The 15,874-nt window shown below is 42.6% G+C and overlaps 1 protein-coding gene across 1 annotated transcript in view; it reads left to right on the top strand.

Annotated features, from left to right (window-relative positions):
- The first annotated feature begins 2,911 nt into the window (after positions 1-2,911).
- Positions 2,912-15,874, top strand: part of xpo7 (exportin 7) — a 113,147-nt gene continuing 100,184 nt past the window's right edge. The window contains exon 1 of the mRNA XM_068000994.1: positions 2,912-2,996. Coding sequence (XP_067857095.1) covers positions 2,979-2,996 — 18 coding nt within the window. The 5' untranslated portion in view covers positions 2,912-2,978. The remainder of the gene's footprint in view (positions 2,997-15,874) is intronic.

Below are 15,874 nucleotides of genomic sequence, written 5' to 3'. Positions count from 1 at the left end.
TAAATGCATTCTTTCTGTACATTAAACATACTCTCTGCATGTTAAATGTATTCTTTCTGTACATTAAACGTACTCTCTGCATGTTAAATGCATTCTTTCTGTACATTAAATGCAGCCTTTGCATGTTAAATGCATTCTTTCTGTACATTAAATGCACTCTGCACATTAAATGCATTCTTTCTGTATATTAAATGCAGCCTTTGCATGTTAAATGCATTCTTTCTGTATATTAAATGCAGCCTTTGCATGTTAAATGCATTCTTTCTGCACATTAAATGCATTCTTTCTGTATATTAAATGCAGCCTTTGCATGTTAAATGCATTCATTCTGTACATTAAACGTACTCTGCATGTTAAATGCATTCTTTCTGTATATTAAATGCAGCCTTTGCATGTTAAATGCATTCTTTCTATACATTAAATGCATTCTGCACATTAAATGCATGCTTTCTGCACATTAAATGCACTCTGCACATTAAATGCACTCTTTCTGTATATTAAATGCAGCCTTTGCATGTTAAATGCATTCTTTCTGTACATTAAATGCACTCTGCACATTAAATGCATTCTTTCTGTATATTAAATGCAGCCTTTGCATGTTAAATGCATTCTTTCTGTACATTAAACATACTCTCTGCATGTTAAATGCATTCTTTCTGTACATTAAATGCAGCCTTTGCCTGTTAAATGCATTCTTTCTGTACATTAAATGCACTCTGCACATTAAATGCATTCTTTGTGTATTAAATGCAGCCTTTGCATGTTAAATGCATTCTTTCTGTACATTAAATGCATTCTTTCTGTATATTAAATGCAGTTTTTGCATGTTAAATGCATTCTTTCTGTACATTAAACGTACTCTCTGCATGTTAAATGCATTCTTTCTGTACATTAAACGTACTCTGCATGTTAAATGCATTCTTTCTGTATATTAAATGCAGCCTTTGCATGTTAAATGCATTCTTTCTATACATTAAATGCATTCTGCACATTAAATGCATGCTTTCTGCACATTAAATGCACTCTGCACATTAAATGCACTCTTTCTGTATATTAAATGCAGCCTTTGCATGTTAAATGCATTCTTTCTGTACATTAAATGCACTCTGCACATTAAATGCATTCTTTCTGTATATTAAATGCAGCCTTTGCATGTTAAATGCATTCTTTCTGTACATTAAACATACTCTCTGCATGTTAAATGCATTCTTTCTGTACATTAAATGCAGCCTTTGCATGTTAAATGCATTCTTTCTGTACATTAAATGCAGCCTTTGCCTGTTAAATGCATTCTTTCTGTACATTAAATGCACTCTGCACATTAAATGCATTCTTTGTGTATTAAATGCAGCCTTTGCATGTTAAATGCATTCTTTCTGTACATTAAATGCATTCTTTCTGTATATTAAATGCAGTTTTTGCATGTTAAATGCATTCTTTCTGTACATTAAACGTACTCTCTGCATGTTAAATGCATTCTTTCTGTACATTAAACGTACTCTCTGCATGTTAAATGCATTCTTTCTGTACATTAAATGCACTCTGCACATTAAATGCACTCTTTCTGTATATTAAATGCAGCCTTTGCATGTTAAATGCATTCTTTCTGTACATTAAATGCACTCTGCACATTAAATGCATTCTTTCTGTATATTAAATGCAGCCTTTGCATGTTAAATGCATTCTTTCTGTACATTAAACATACTCTCTGCATGTTAAATGCATTCTTTCTGTACATTAAATGCAGCCTTTGCATGTTAAATGCATTCTTTCTGTACATTAAATGCAGCCTTTGCCTGTTAAATGCATTCTTTCTGTACATTAAATGCACTCTGCACATTAAATGCATTCTTTGTGTATTAAATGCAGCCTTTGCATGTTAAATGCATTCTTTCTGTACATTAAATGCATTCTGCACATTAAATGCATTCTTTGTGTATTAAATGCAGCCTTTGCATGTTAAATGCATTCTTTCTGTACATTAAATGCATTCTTTCTGTATATTAAATGCAGTTTTTGCATGTTAAATGCATTCTTTCTGTACATTAAACGTACTCTCTGCATGTTAAATGCATTCTTTCTGTACATTAAACATACTCTCTGCATATTAATTGCATTCTTTCTCTACATTAAATGCATTCTTTCTGTACATTAAACGTACTCTCTGCATATTAAATGCATTCTTTCTGTACATTAAATGCATTCTTTCTGTACATTAAATGCATTCTTTCTGTACATTAAATGCATTCTTTCTGTACATTAAACGTACTCTCTGTATATTAATTGCATTCTTTCTCTACATTAAATGCATTCTTTCTGTACATTAAACGTACTCTCTGCATATTAAATGCATTCTTTCTGTATATTAAATGCATTCTTTCTGTACATTAAATGCATTCTTTCTGTACATTAAACGTACTCTCTGCATATTAAATGCATTCTTTCTGTACATTAAATGCATTATTTCTGTATATTAAATGCAGCCTTTGCATGTTAAATGCATTCTTTCTGAACATTAAACGTACTCTCTGCATGTTAAATGCACTGCCTTCTGTATGTTAAAATCATTCTTTCTGCACTTTAAATGCGGACACGCCGTAGACTAAATGCATCCTCTCCTGCTCCGTACTATCCTGGAATTTCCGCCGGCTCCGTGCACACAATCTCTCCCTCCGCCGCTCCAGGTTGCACACTGCGGGGCGAGCAACCCCCAGGACTGGAACACGTGAGGACGGCGCCGGAGCCTCCAAGGCGACTTCAGCCACGTGACAGGGGGAGGCGAAAGCGCCCGCCGCCGAGCGGACGGGGGGCAATGCACAGACCGGGTGGGCAGTGCGCAGGCGCGTGAATGCGAGCGGTCCGCGGGCAGTGCGCAGGCGCGTGGACTGGAGCGGATTGGGGGTGGAGGCGGGGAGTGCGAGCGAGGGAGGGTGGGCAGTGCGCAGGCGCGTCGCCGAGGCGAGCATGAATGGAGGAAAATGGCGGATCATGTGCAGGTAACAGTGATGGAGCCTTCAGCTGTGTGCGGGGCTGCGAGGAGGGAGGGAGGCAGGGGGGGGAGGAGTACCGGGGCGGCCTCGCGTCCGGAGATGGCACGTTTAACGCCCGCAGGATCGGAATCTGCGTTTAAAGCGGGGGTGTTAGGGGAGAGGGCCGTGGGGTGGGGGGGGGCGGTGTTGCTAGGGGTAACCGGGCAGAGCCTGAGTGGCTGCTGGGCTGGGGATGGCTCCTCAGGTTTGGAGCTGATGTAAATAAACAGACCCTGGTCATGGATGCAGCTGGTGCAGGATTCGGCCTGTGGCCGCTCATTCCCTGCACCCACCCCCCTTCCCCAATCCTGGGCCCTGGGCTGCAGTCTGTCCAAAAATACTTGAGGGTTTTTGGAGTTTGCATCGATCTGCTATTTAATAATAAAATCTAACAACCCCAGGGCTTCTTCTCTGTTGCTGCAGGGTCTGGCCTGTGGCTGCTTTTTGCACACTATCCTACCCCTTTTTAAACCAGCAGCAGCCAGGTTCATTCCTCGTATTGAAAGCAAAATTGATTTGTGTGTGACATGCAACAGGACCACTCCATCCTCTTTTCACGATCAGTGCAAACTAACTTGATCAGTGTTCCTGCAATTGCTGCATATACAGTGGATTGTTTTAATACGAAGTGCAGAGAAAATACTGTTGCATTGGCATCAGAGGTTTTAGATTTTTTTTCAGTTCTTGCTTAGTGCTTTTGAAACATAGAGTTTTCAATTTTAGTTCTGCGAGGCACAGAATGCGGATTGCTTATATTTTATTCGGTGGTTCTGAATTTGCTTTTAACTATGGGAGAAAAAAGTCACAAGATAGTAATAAATATATAATCTATTTCATCAATATTTACAACTTTTTGTTCTTTCTATAGTGGGCAGGAACTTCCTCCTGTGCACCTCCAATTTATCCCAGGCATTTCCAAATCTACCCCATCAATGTTTCCTCTTCTGTATGATGCTAGTGTTTTCTCTCTCTCCATCTCCCTGCACTGTGGATTTCCTCTATCCTCTTGCACTTCCACCTTTCTCTGTCTCACCTTCTATAACTCCCTTGAGGTATGATGTAAATGTTTGCACAGAAGTAAACAAATAGCCATTTCAAGTTGCTGTGCATAATTTGCAGCCACATCGTCTCTCTTCCGGCTTTACTTGATCTCGTATTTGCTCGGATGCAAGAGATTCCACTTCAATTTTGATCATTTTACAAATCAATCTTTTTCTTGTGTATCTGATCGCACCTCCCCACCCCTTTTCCCCTGCTCTGTTTATAATCTGATCATCAGTAACATCTTCTAGTTCTGACGAAGGGGCATAAGACCTCAACCGTTAACTTTTGTACCTCCTTCCATAGATGCTGGGTGTCTCCAGCATTTACTGTCTTTATTTCGATTTGGTGAACGGGCTTATTTATCTGTTAAGAGTACAACAAGTGAAAACAATTCTGATTTCCCCTTTTAGTATTGAACCCATCCACACTATAGACTTTATACTGTTTGGGCTTTCAAATTGTTTTGTACAGTTAGCTAACTTGAATTCAACTATTAGTGTTTTGTAGTATGATATCAAAATCTGCAACTATTCAGTGTAATCTTTTAAATGACTAAAATCGTAACCGTTTTCATTAAACGTGGTCTGCCGCACAGCTTGAATGGTTTGCTTGTGTGTAACTCGTTTTGCAAAGTTGTGCAGTGAAGAGTAAGTGATGCTTGTTTCTTGAATCAGTGTGATTCAGTAGCAGTGAAGTCGTGTAAGTTTTGCTTTGCAGTGTGATGCAGAATTTTCGGTCAAAGAAATTACTTGTAATGTGTGCACGTTTAAAAAAGTATTATTTATTGGGATGTGGGTGACACTGACAAGGCCACATTTATTGGCTATCCCTAGTTACCCTGAGAAGGTGATAGTGGGCCTTCTCCTTGAACCGCTGGTGTCCTTTTGGTGATGGTGCTTCCATGTGTGCCAGGTAAGGAATTCCAGGATATTGACCCAACAACACTGAAAGAATGGCAGTATATATTCAATTGTAAACAATTTTACAACACCAAGTTATAGTCCAGCAATTTTATTTTAAATTCACAAGCTTTCGGAGGCTACCTCCTTCCTCAGGTGAACGATGTGGAACGATGTCGAAATTTCCACATCGTTCACCTGAGGAAGGAGGTAGCCTCCGAAAGCTTGTGAATTTAAAATAAAATTGCTGGACTATAACTTGGTGTTGTAAAATTGTTTACAATTGTCAACCCCAGTCCATCACCAGTATATATTCAAGTCAGGATGGGGTGTGACTTGGAGGTGATGCTGTTCTCACGATGCTGTTGCTCTTGTCCTTCTCCTTGTCACAGGGCTGGGAGGTGCTGATTATCAGTGAGCTCAGTGTTGTTGGTGTCAGATGCACTTTTGTTTTGTAGGTACCAGACTTACCTTTTTAGCCCCCCCCCCCCCCAATGCTCTCAGCAATTTTTCCCAGTAATTTGGGATTTTCCACTGGTGAAGGCATACAAATTAATCACACAAGAATTAAAGGGGATGTTAGAAAAAATTTCTTTACACAGAGGGTAATTAAAATGTTGCACTCTCTGCCCCAAAGCATTTCGAAGCATAGTCCATAAATGCTTTTAAACAGATTAGATAGTAGTGTAAAAAAGAGGAATATTAAAGGGAATGGAGAGCGAGCAGGACAGTGGGATTTGATGGGGTGCGATATTAATGGAAATGGGAAGTGGGCAGGAGAGCGGGATCAGATGAGATGCGATGTTAATGGGAATGGGAAGCGGGCAGGAGAGTGGGATTAGACGAGGTGGCTTGTATGGAGAAATCCACCTGCGTAGACTTGATGGGCCGCATGTCCTTTGTCTGTGCTGGAACATCATGGTTCTGTGACTCATTTGCCTTTTCTGTAACAAGCTTATGTGTTGCTTCTAGGGAAGATTTTTTTCCTCCATTGCAAACCTTGCAATAGCAAAGATGTCCAAGATGAACATTGAGCACAAGCATTTAGCATTGAAATACTTCCTTCTACTGGGTAGGGAGGTTGCTAAGCATCCTCGACCTGTCGCCGCCTTGTCGCTGCTTAAAAGCTCAGTTGTGAAAGAGAGCAGTTGTCCCTGCAACATTTGTTGGAAGTAAAAATAGGTGGCACAATACTCTGTGCGTAGATTTGGATTTGCCATGGGGAAGTGGAAAGGGGTGTCCACTGACTCGTTGCTCACCGTGTCCAAACAGTGTGAGGCAGCAATGAAAGTAAACAGGATGCTGTGTTATATTGTCAATTCAGTTGAGTATAATCCCCCAGAACTCATGTTGAAACTGCACAGTGCTCTGGTCAGGCCTCCTCTGGAGTACTGTACATAGACCTGATTGCTGTGAAATACTGCCGCATCCAAGCCCTAAGGCGATGCAGTGATGAAGAACAACTTGCATTTATATAGTGCCTTTTGTGACCTCGGGATAACCCAGTGTTCTTTACAGCCAGTGATGTACTTTTGAATTGTAGTCGCTGTTGCAGTGTAGGGAAATGCAGCAGCCAATTTGTGCACAGCAAGGTCCCACAAACAGCAATGTGATAAATGACCAGATAATAATCTCAAAGCATATCAAAGAGAACTGTCAAATTTGAAGTGCGACTCCCTTTTTTGACATCTCAAAGGGCTTCAAACCAATGAACTACTTCTGAAGTGTAGTCATTGTAATGTAGGGAAATGCGGCAGCCAATTTGCGTACAGCAAGGTCCCACAAACAACAGTGAGATGAATGGCCAAATAATCTGGTTTTTAGGGATGTTGGTTAAGGGATAAAAATATTTGCCAGTACAACGGGAGAACTTCCCTGCTCTTTGAATAGTGTCATGGGATCCTTTACGTCCACCTCAGAGGGCACACGGGAACTCGGTTTAACGTCTCATCCGAAAGATGGCACCTCCGACAGTGCAGCACTCCCTCACTACTGCCTGAAGTGTCAGCCTAGATTATGTGCTCAATTCATCTGACTCAGAGACGAGAGAGAGTGCTATCACTGAGCTAAGACTGACGCCTAACAATAACAACGATCCTCTGAGTCAAAAAATGAACTGTGAAGTGACTGAATAAGCCTCAAAAAGACGCATCTCAAAGGGGACCTTACAGAGTTACACAAGATACTTGATGAGATAGAATAAGTAAATCCAGAACAAGAGTTTCAGATACGGCAGGAGGAGAGGACATGGTCTCAGAGTTGTGAAGGTTAACTCTCAGATGGATGCATGAAGGTATTTCTTTACACAGAGGGTGATCAACAGCTAGGAAGGGTGGTTGAGGCCAGTGCACTGGACTCATTGACACATCAGCTGGATGCTGTGATAGGGAGATGGGCGGGTTGGAGTTGTGGAAGCTGGAGATCAAATCTGCAAAAGGACCTTCTTTATCCAACGCTTGCAGAATGTGAGCCCACAACCTTGGCGTTAAAAATCAGACTGGCCACATTGTTAACACCCGTGTTTGTAAAAGCTAATTGGGGTCTGTGGAAATGAAGAAGGGTAGAAGATAAAGAACAGATTGCCATCCAGTTTTATGAACTTGAAGGCTGAGGTGCTGCCTAGGACAAGCTCAGTGGATGTAATCGGGGCTATTATTTTACATTGTCTAAATGAGTCAAATCCTGTGGCATTTTGGGATTTTTGCCAGTGTTTTTGGGATCGCATTCCACCTGTTTATAATTAGACCCATTGGATACGTCAAATTCCCCATTTCTAATGTATGGGATAGCTGGATTTTTACTGGCGTTTGAAGGAATGGTATTCCCCTATTCCGTTTGCTTTTCCATGCAAATTGTAGATCACCGCTCTTTGCAGCAAGCCCCGGCTCCAGTTTGAAGTGCGTCTGTGTTAACTCGATTTGTTGCTGGTTCTGTTGAGGTGTCCTTCAGCACAGTGCAGTTAAAACCTGTTGCGGGGGAATTTTGTGACCTGCCAAAGTAGCACATGTGCAGAGTAAGTAGTTCTCTCGAGGTGCTTACGTGTAATGTCCTTCAGCTTATTAGATGATTAGCAGCCAAGTCTAAGCATTTGAGGGGAGCGAGGGAGAGGAGACTAGCCTGCAGCTGGATAGCACGTTATGGCAACAAGTGAATGGAGCCCAGAACCTCAGTAGTTGTGCTTTATTTACTTGGTGGAAGATCTTTCGGTGAGCAGCACATTCTATATGGGATGCCGTTAAACAAGACGGCAGATTGAAGTCACCCAGAATGCAGTGGCTGAACTAGAGATCCAGGTGCAGCATTACAGGCTGCAGTGCACAAGGCACCGCCAGCACGCACGGAAAATTACATAGAATTTACAGCACAGAAACAGGCCATTCGGCCCAACCGGTCTGTGTCGGTGTTTATGCTGCACACCAGCCTCATTCCACCCTATTATCATATCCTTCTATTTCTTTCTCCCTCATGTACTTATCTAGCTTCCTCTTAAATGCATCTATTCTATTCGCCTCAACTACTCCTTGTGGTAGCGAGTTCCACATTCTCACCACTCTCTGGGTAAAGAAGTTTCTCCTGAATTCTTTTTTGGATTTATTAGTGACTATTTGAAGAAACACTTTTGTGAGAGTAAAGTGATGTTTCAAACTTTATCGTTCTTTACGTGATTTTCTTTGTTTAGCGTTTGGTAGTCAAGTGGTTATGGTACTGGACTAGCAATCCGGAACTTGTGAGTTCAGATCCCACCATGGCAGATTGTGATATTGAACTCAGTAAGTCTGGTAATTTGTGGCTTGACACCTGAAAAAAAATGACCACGAGAGCTGCTGGATTGTCGTAAAAATCCATGGGAACTGACTGCCCCTGGTCCGGCTACACGCAACTCTAGTCCACGCTATGTGGTTGACTCGTAATGCTCTCTTTAGTGGCCTAGTAAGGCACTCAACTTGCGGGGCAATAAATGCAGCCTTGCCAGCACCGTCCACATCCCCAGAATAATTTTCTTTTTTAAAAAAAAAAGCACAGGAACTTGCATTTACTTCGTGCTTTTAACTCATCAAAATGCCCCAAGGCACTTCACCTTTGAGGCTTGAGCCCGAGTGGGAGGAAAATTAGGGGGAATAGCTAGTTGCACCATTGATGATGTAGATTTTAAGGAGGTTTTTAAGGAGAGGGCAGTAAAAAGGTGGAAAGGTTTGGCGGGGGTGGGGGGGGGGATCCAAGACAATCAGAAGCTGTGCCACTAGTGGTAGGGAGCAGAGCAACTCACAGTGGACAGAAGAACGGAGAGTACGAGCAAGATGTAGGGCTGGAGGAAGATTCAGCGGGAGGGAGGGGCAAAGCCATAAAGGGATTTGTGGACCATGGTCATTTTGAAGTCGATGCATTGAAGGATGGGGAGCCAGAGAAGGCCTGCAGGGACAAAGGTGATTGGCGAGCAGGACTTTGTGCAGAAAGTTGCAGCCAGCAGAGTTCGGGATGAGAGGGAGTTTATGTGCAGTGGAGCTTGGGAGGCTGGCAGTAGAGCATTGGGAAAGTTGAGTCTGGAGATAAAGGCATGAATGAGAGTTTCAGGGGGTAGTGGGGATGAGGTAGGGATGAAGACTAGCAATAGTACAGAAGTGAAAGGAGGCAGTCTTGGTGATGGACTGAACATTGAGTTGGAAATTTAGCTCAGGATCTAACAGGATATCATTGCCATTTGAGCTTAAGTGGGTATTTGGGAAGAGGGATGGGATCAGGAGCTAAGGTGCAGGGTTTCTGGATGGGACCAAACTTTAGGTTTGCACGTTTTCTTTCACGTTTATTTACAGATACTACTGGCTCCAATTATTGTGTATGAAACACATACATCAGACCTTCCTGATGGTTCACTTGGAAAGGGAGTATGTAACTGAACCGCACAGATCAGAAGGTCACGGGCTCAATGCCTGGTACATGCTGAGCTATGTGAACTGAGCCAGGGGTACAACAAATGGCCTCTGGGGCCCTGGACAAGAGAGGGGAAATTCAGCCAGGACTCCTGCTCCTAATCTCCATCCATCTGGAAAGTGTGTGTGTTTGGACATTGGGTGAATGCAGGATCAGGCTTGGCTGTGGTGCCCCTCACTGTTGAATAGCTTGCTGACATTCATTGAAAGGCCACTGAGACAAAGTATTCATTATAAATTCCATCTATTCCTTTCTCTCTCATGTGCATATCTAGCTTCCCCTTAGATGCATCTATGGAATAGAAGATTATGCTGATAGGGTGAGATGAAGTAGGGTGGAAGGAGGCACATGTGGAGCATAAACACCGGCATGGACCAGTTGAGCTGAATGGCCTGTTTCTGTGCTGTAAATTCTATGTATGAAGTGCCTTGGGATGTTTATACATTAAATGCACTGTATAAATGCCTTTATTGGTTAAAATTTAATCTTCCAGTTTCTTTTTGAAAATAATTTCCAGAAAAGTGATTTTTCTTCTATTAGCGAAACTGTAAATAAGTTGAATTGATTCCTTCCTGGCCCCAATGGTAAAGAGTAAATTATGGTCAGTGTGATGATCCAGACCAGTAACTTATCAGCACCATTTATGCCTTCATTGATCAGGGAATTATATACTACAGAACAGCTTAGTACTGTGTTCGAACGAGGGTATGCAGCAAAATTGCACATTATAGTGTCAAACGAGGAGTAAATATGTGAACATTTTGTACATATTTGTTTTTGTGCACAGGTTTTCTTGCTACGGCAACTAATATTGTTGTAAAGGGAACAATGTCTTTTCCCATGAACCTTGATCATTAAGCTAACCTATGGAATTGATGTTTCTGCTGCAAGGGTATAAAGTTTGGAAGCTTTAAATGGGTGATTTTCCTTCCAATTTTTCGAGCCAAAGGTTTGCGAGCCCAACAAGCTCTGGATATTTTGCCGTAAAGTCTACCAAGGTACAGGTACAATTAAGGTTACTCCCCAGTGTTCTGTACTTAGGCTCATCGCAAGAGTCAGCTTTCCTAGGCAAGTCCTACTTCCTGTGGAACTGAAACTTGTCGTCACACATGGAGTCTCTAGGATAACATGCCACAGGGTGAGCAGTCTACCCTTGTACCACTGGGGCATGCACCTCAAATGGTGCTGGTTGCCTACCCTAACCTCTTGATCGCTCCAATTAGCGGAAAAGTAGCACGCTAAACTGAGGCTAAAACTAATAATCCTGATGATACGCAGAAACAACAACAACCACCTGCATTTATATAGCACCTTTACCGTAGTAAAATGTCTCAAGGTGCTTCACAGGAGCATAATCAGACAAAAATTATACATCAGGTATATAAGGAGACATTAGGACAGGTGACTAAAAGCTTGGCCAAAGGGGTAGGTTTTAAGGAGTGTCTTAAAGGCAAGTTGAAACAACAGCTGAAAATAACAAATTTCATTGTACATTAATATTCTTTTTGCATCCCACATAAAACGATTTGAGGTTCATTGTCCCCTTTCAGAGTTCCACAGACAGCAAGACAGATTGGTCCAGAACTGCCTTTGCAAGTGTTGTGCGTCAGACATTATGCCATATTACTAACCCACCTCTCTTGGCTCAGTGGTAGCGCTTTCGCCTGAGTCAGCAGGTCGTGGATTCAAGCCCCACTCCAGAGAATTGAGCACAAAATCTAGGCCTACACTCCCAGTGCCAGTACTGAGGGAGTGCTGCACTATCGGAGGTGCCATCTTTCGGATGAGACATTAAACTACCTTCTCAGATGGACATAAAAGATCCCATGGCACTATTTCAAAGAAGAGCTTTCCCCAGTGCCTTGGTCAATAATTATCTCTCAACCAACATCACTAAAACAGATGATCTGGTTATTATCACATTGCTGTTTGTGGGACCTTGCTGTGCGCAAGTTGGTAGCCACGTTTCCTACATTACAACAGAGGCTACACTTCAAAAGAACTTCATTGGCTGAAAAGCACTTTGGGACGTCCTGAGGTTGTGAAGGGCACTATATAAATGCAAGTCTTTGGTTTATTTTTTCTTGAAAGCAGTAGTTAGATTATTTCCATTGGGAGGCAAATCGAAGACAAGAGACCATGATTTCAAGATAAACACTAGGTACATAAAAGGGAGATGAGAAGAAATACTTGCACACATAGTTGTCGGAATGTGGAATGCTTTGCCACAAGTGGTAATTGCTGCTAAATTGATCACGGCTTTCAAATTTGTTTTATATATTAAAAATCTTATATCTGCATGCACCTCCTGTCGGCCTTTTCCCTTATAAATTCCTGTGTCCACGTTTATAATGGAAACTGCCTATGTAAACTTGTCTCGCTGTAATTACACCTTCCCGCCACGGAGGCAGTACAGCATGACAAGTTTATATAAGCATCTTCCAAATGTGGACATTGGAATTTATAATGGAATTACAAAAAATAAAGAATGTTTGACTTTAAAGTGGGAACGTGAACTACGTCTAGGTGGAATGCATCCGAGACAGTTTTCTCGAACAATATGTCAAGGAACCAACCAGGGAACCGGCTATTTTAGATCTAGTATTGTGTAATGAGACGGGATTAATCAGTAATCTTATAATAAAGGATCCTCTGGGGAAGAGTGATCAAAATATAATAGAATTTCATATTGAGTTTGAGAGTAATGTAGTTCAGTCCGAAACTAGGGTCTTAAATTTAAACAAGGCCAATTATGTAGGTATTGTCGTATCATAGAAAGTTACGGTACAGAAGGAGGCCATTCGGCCCATCATGTCCATGCCGGCCAAAAAAGGGCTATCCAGCTTAATCCCACTTTCCAGCACTTGGTCCATAGCCCTGTAGGTTGCGGCACTTCAAGTGCACATCCAAGTGCTTTTAAATGAGTTCAGGTTTTTGCCTCTACCACCCTTTCAGGCAGTGAGTTCCAGACCCCTACCACCCTCTGGGTGAAAAAAATTCTCCTCCGCTCCCCTCTAATCCTTCCACCAATTACTTTAAATCTATGCCCCCTAGCCAGTCACTCCTCTGCTAAGGGAAATAGGTCCTTCCTATCCACTCTATCTAGGCCCCTCATAATTTTAAACACCTCAACTAAATCACCCCTCAGCCTCCTCTGTTCCAGTGAAAACAACCCCAGCCTATCCAATATTTCCTCATAGCTAAAATTCTCCAGTCCTGGCAACATCTTCGTAAATCTCCTCTGTACCCTCTCTAATGCAATCACATCTTTCCTGTAATGTGACCAGAACTGTATGCAGTACATAAGCTGTGGCCTAACTCGTGTTTTATACAGTTCTAGCATAACCTCCCTGCTCTTATATTCTATGCCTCAGTTAATATGCCTTTTTAACTACCTTATGTACCTGCCCGGCTACCTTCAGGGATCTGTGTACATGCACTCCAAGGTCCATCTGTTCCTTTACACCTCTCAGTGTCCTCCCATTTATTGTGTATTCCCTTGCCTTGTTTGCCCTCCCCAAATGCATTACCTCACACTTCTCTGGATTAAATTCCATTTGCCATTTTTCTGCCCACCTGACCAGTCCATTGATATCTTCCTGCAGTCTACAGCTTTCCTCCTCTGCAAACTTCTTAATCATGCCCCTTACATTTAGGACTAAATCATTAATATATACCACAAAAAGCAAAGGACCTACGACTGAACCCTGTGGAATCCCACCAAAAACAGCCTTCCAATCACAAGAACACCCGTCGACCATTACCCTTTGCTTCCTGCCACTGAGTCGATTTTGGATCCAACTTGCCACTTTCCCTTGGATCCCAAGGGCTTTTACTTTTCTGACCAGTCTGCCATGTGGTCAAAACGGGGCAAGTTGGCTACAGCAGAATTGGAAATTAGATTAAACGATATGACAGTAGATAAGCAATGGCGAACATTTAAAGAAATAATTCATAATTCCCAACGAATATACATACCCTTGAGGAATAAAATGTCCTCAGGAAAAGTGATCCAACCGTGACTAACTAGAGAAGTTAAGGATAGTATTAGATTAAAAGAAGAGGCTTGCAATGTTGCCAAAAAGAGTAGTAAGCCTAAGGATTGGGAGGATTTTAAAAATCAGCAAAGGATGACCAAGAAATTGATGAAGAGAGAGAAAATTGAATATGAGAATAAACTAGCAAGAAATATAAAACACATTGTAAGAGCTTCTACAAGTATATAAAAAGGAAGAGATCAGTGAAAGTAAACGTGGGTTCCTTAGAGGCAGAGACAGGAGAAATTATAATAGGGAATAAGGAAATGGCAGAGATGTTAAACAAATATTTTATATCTGTCTTCACAGTAGAAGACACAAGATACATACCGGAAATAGTGGGGAACCAAGGGTCAAATGGGAGGGAGGAACTTAATGTGATTAAGATTAGTAAAGAAAAAGTATTAGAAAAATTAATGGGACGAAAAGCTGACAAATCCCCTCGACCTGATGGCCTACATCCTAGAGTTTTAAAAGAGGTGGCTGCAGAGATAGTGGATGCATTGGTTTTGATCTTCTAGAGTTCCCTAGATTCTGGAACGGTCCCTGTGGATTGGAAGGGAGCAAAAGTAACCCCACTTTTCAAGAAAGCAGGGAGAGAGAAAACAGGGAACTATAGGCCAGTTAGCCTTGACATCAGTAGTAGGGAAAATGCTAAAATCTATTATTAAGGACGTAGTAACAGGGCATTTAGAAAATCATATGATTAGGTAGAGTAACACGGTTTTATGAAAGGGAAATCGTGTTTCTTTTTATTTGTTCATGGGATGTGGGTGTCGCTGGCAAGGCCAGCATTTATTGCCCATCCCTAATTGCCCTTGAGAAGGTGGTGGTGAGCTGCCGCCTTGAACAGCTGCAGTCCGTGTGGTGTTGTTAAGTAGGGAATTCCAGGATTTTGACCTAGCGACGATGAAGGAACGGCGATATATTTCCAAGTCGGGATGGTCTGTGACTTGGAGGGGAACGTGCAGGTGGTGTTGTTCCCATGTGCCTGCTGCCCTTGTCCTTCTAGGTGGTAGAGGTCACGGGTTTGGGAGGTGCTGTCAAAGTGCACCGGTGGTGATGGGAGTGAATGTTTAGGGTGGTGGATGGGGTACTAATCAAGCGGGCTGCTTTGTCCTGGATGGTGTCGAGCTGCTTGAGTGTTGTTGGAGCTGCACTCATCCAGGCAAGTGGGGAGTCAGGAGGTGAGTCACTCGCCGCAGAATACCCAGCTTCTGACCTGCTCTTGTGGCCACAGTATTTATGTGGCTGGTCCAGTTAAGTTTCTGGTCAATGGTGACACCCAGGATGTTGATGGTGGGGGATTCGGCGATGGTAATGCCGTTGAATTTCACCGATGCTCAGTTTGGAACGCCAGGACTACTCGGCTCCAGACCTCATTACCAGGAGGTGGTTAGACTCTCGTTGGAGATGGTCATTGCCTGGCACTTGTCTGGCGCGAATGTTACTTGCCACTTATCAGCCCAAGCCTGGATGTTGTCCAGGTTTTGCTGCATGCGGGCACGGACTGCTTCATTATCTGAGGGGTTGTGAATGAACTGAACACTGTGCAATCATCAGCAAACATCCCCATTTCTGACCTTATGATGGCGGGAAGGTCATTGATGAAGCAACTGAAGATGGTTGGGCCTAGGACACTGCCCTGAGGAACTCCTGCAGCAATGCCCAGGGGCTGAGATGATTGGCCTCCAACAACCACTACCATCTTCCTTTGTGCTCGGTATGACTCCAGCCACTGGAGAGATTTCCCCCTGATTCCCATTGACTTCAATTTTGCTCGGGCTCCTTGGTGCCACACTCGGTCAAATGCTGCCTTGATGTCAAGGGCAGTCACTCTCACCTCACCTCTGGAATTCAGCTCTTTTGTCCATGTTTGGACCAAGGCTGTAATGAGGTCTGGAGCCGAGTAGTCCTGGCGTTCCAAACTGAGCAT

The sequence above is a fragment of the Heptranchias perlo genome, chromosome 20 (assembly GCF_035084215.1).
Source record: "Heptranchias perlo isolate sHepPer1 chromosome 20, sHepPer1.hap1, whole genome shotgun sequence".
NCBI lineage: Eukaryota > Metazoa > Chordata > Chondrichthyes > Hexanchiformes > Hexanchidae > Heptranchias > Heptranchias perlo.
This window is presented reverse-complemented; position numbering and strand designations above follow the sequence as displayed.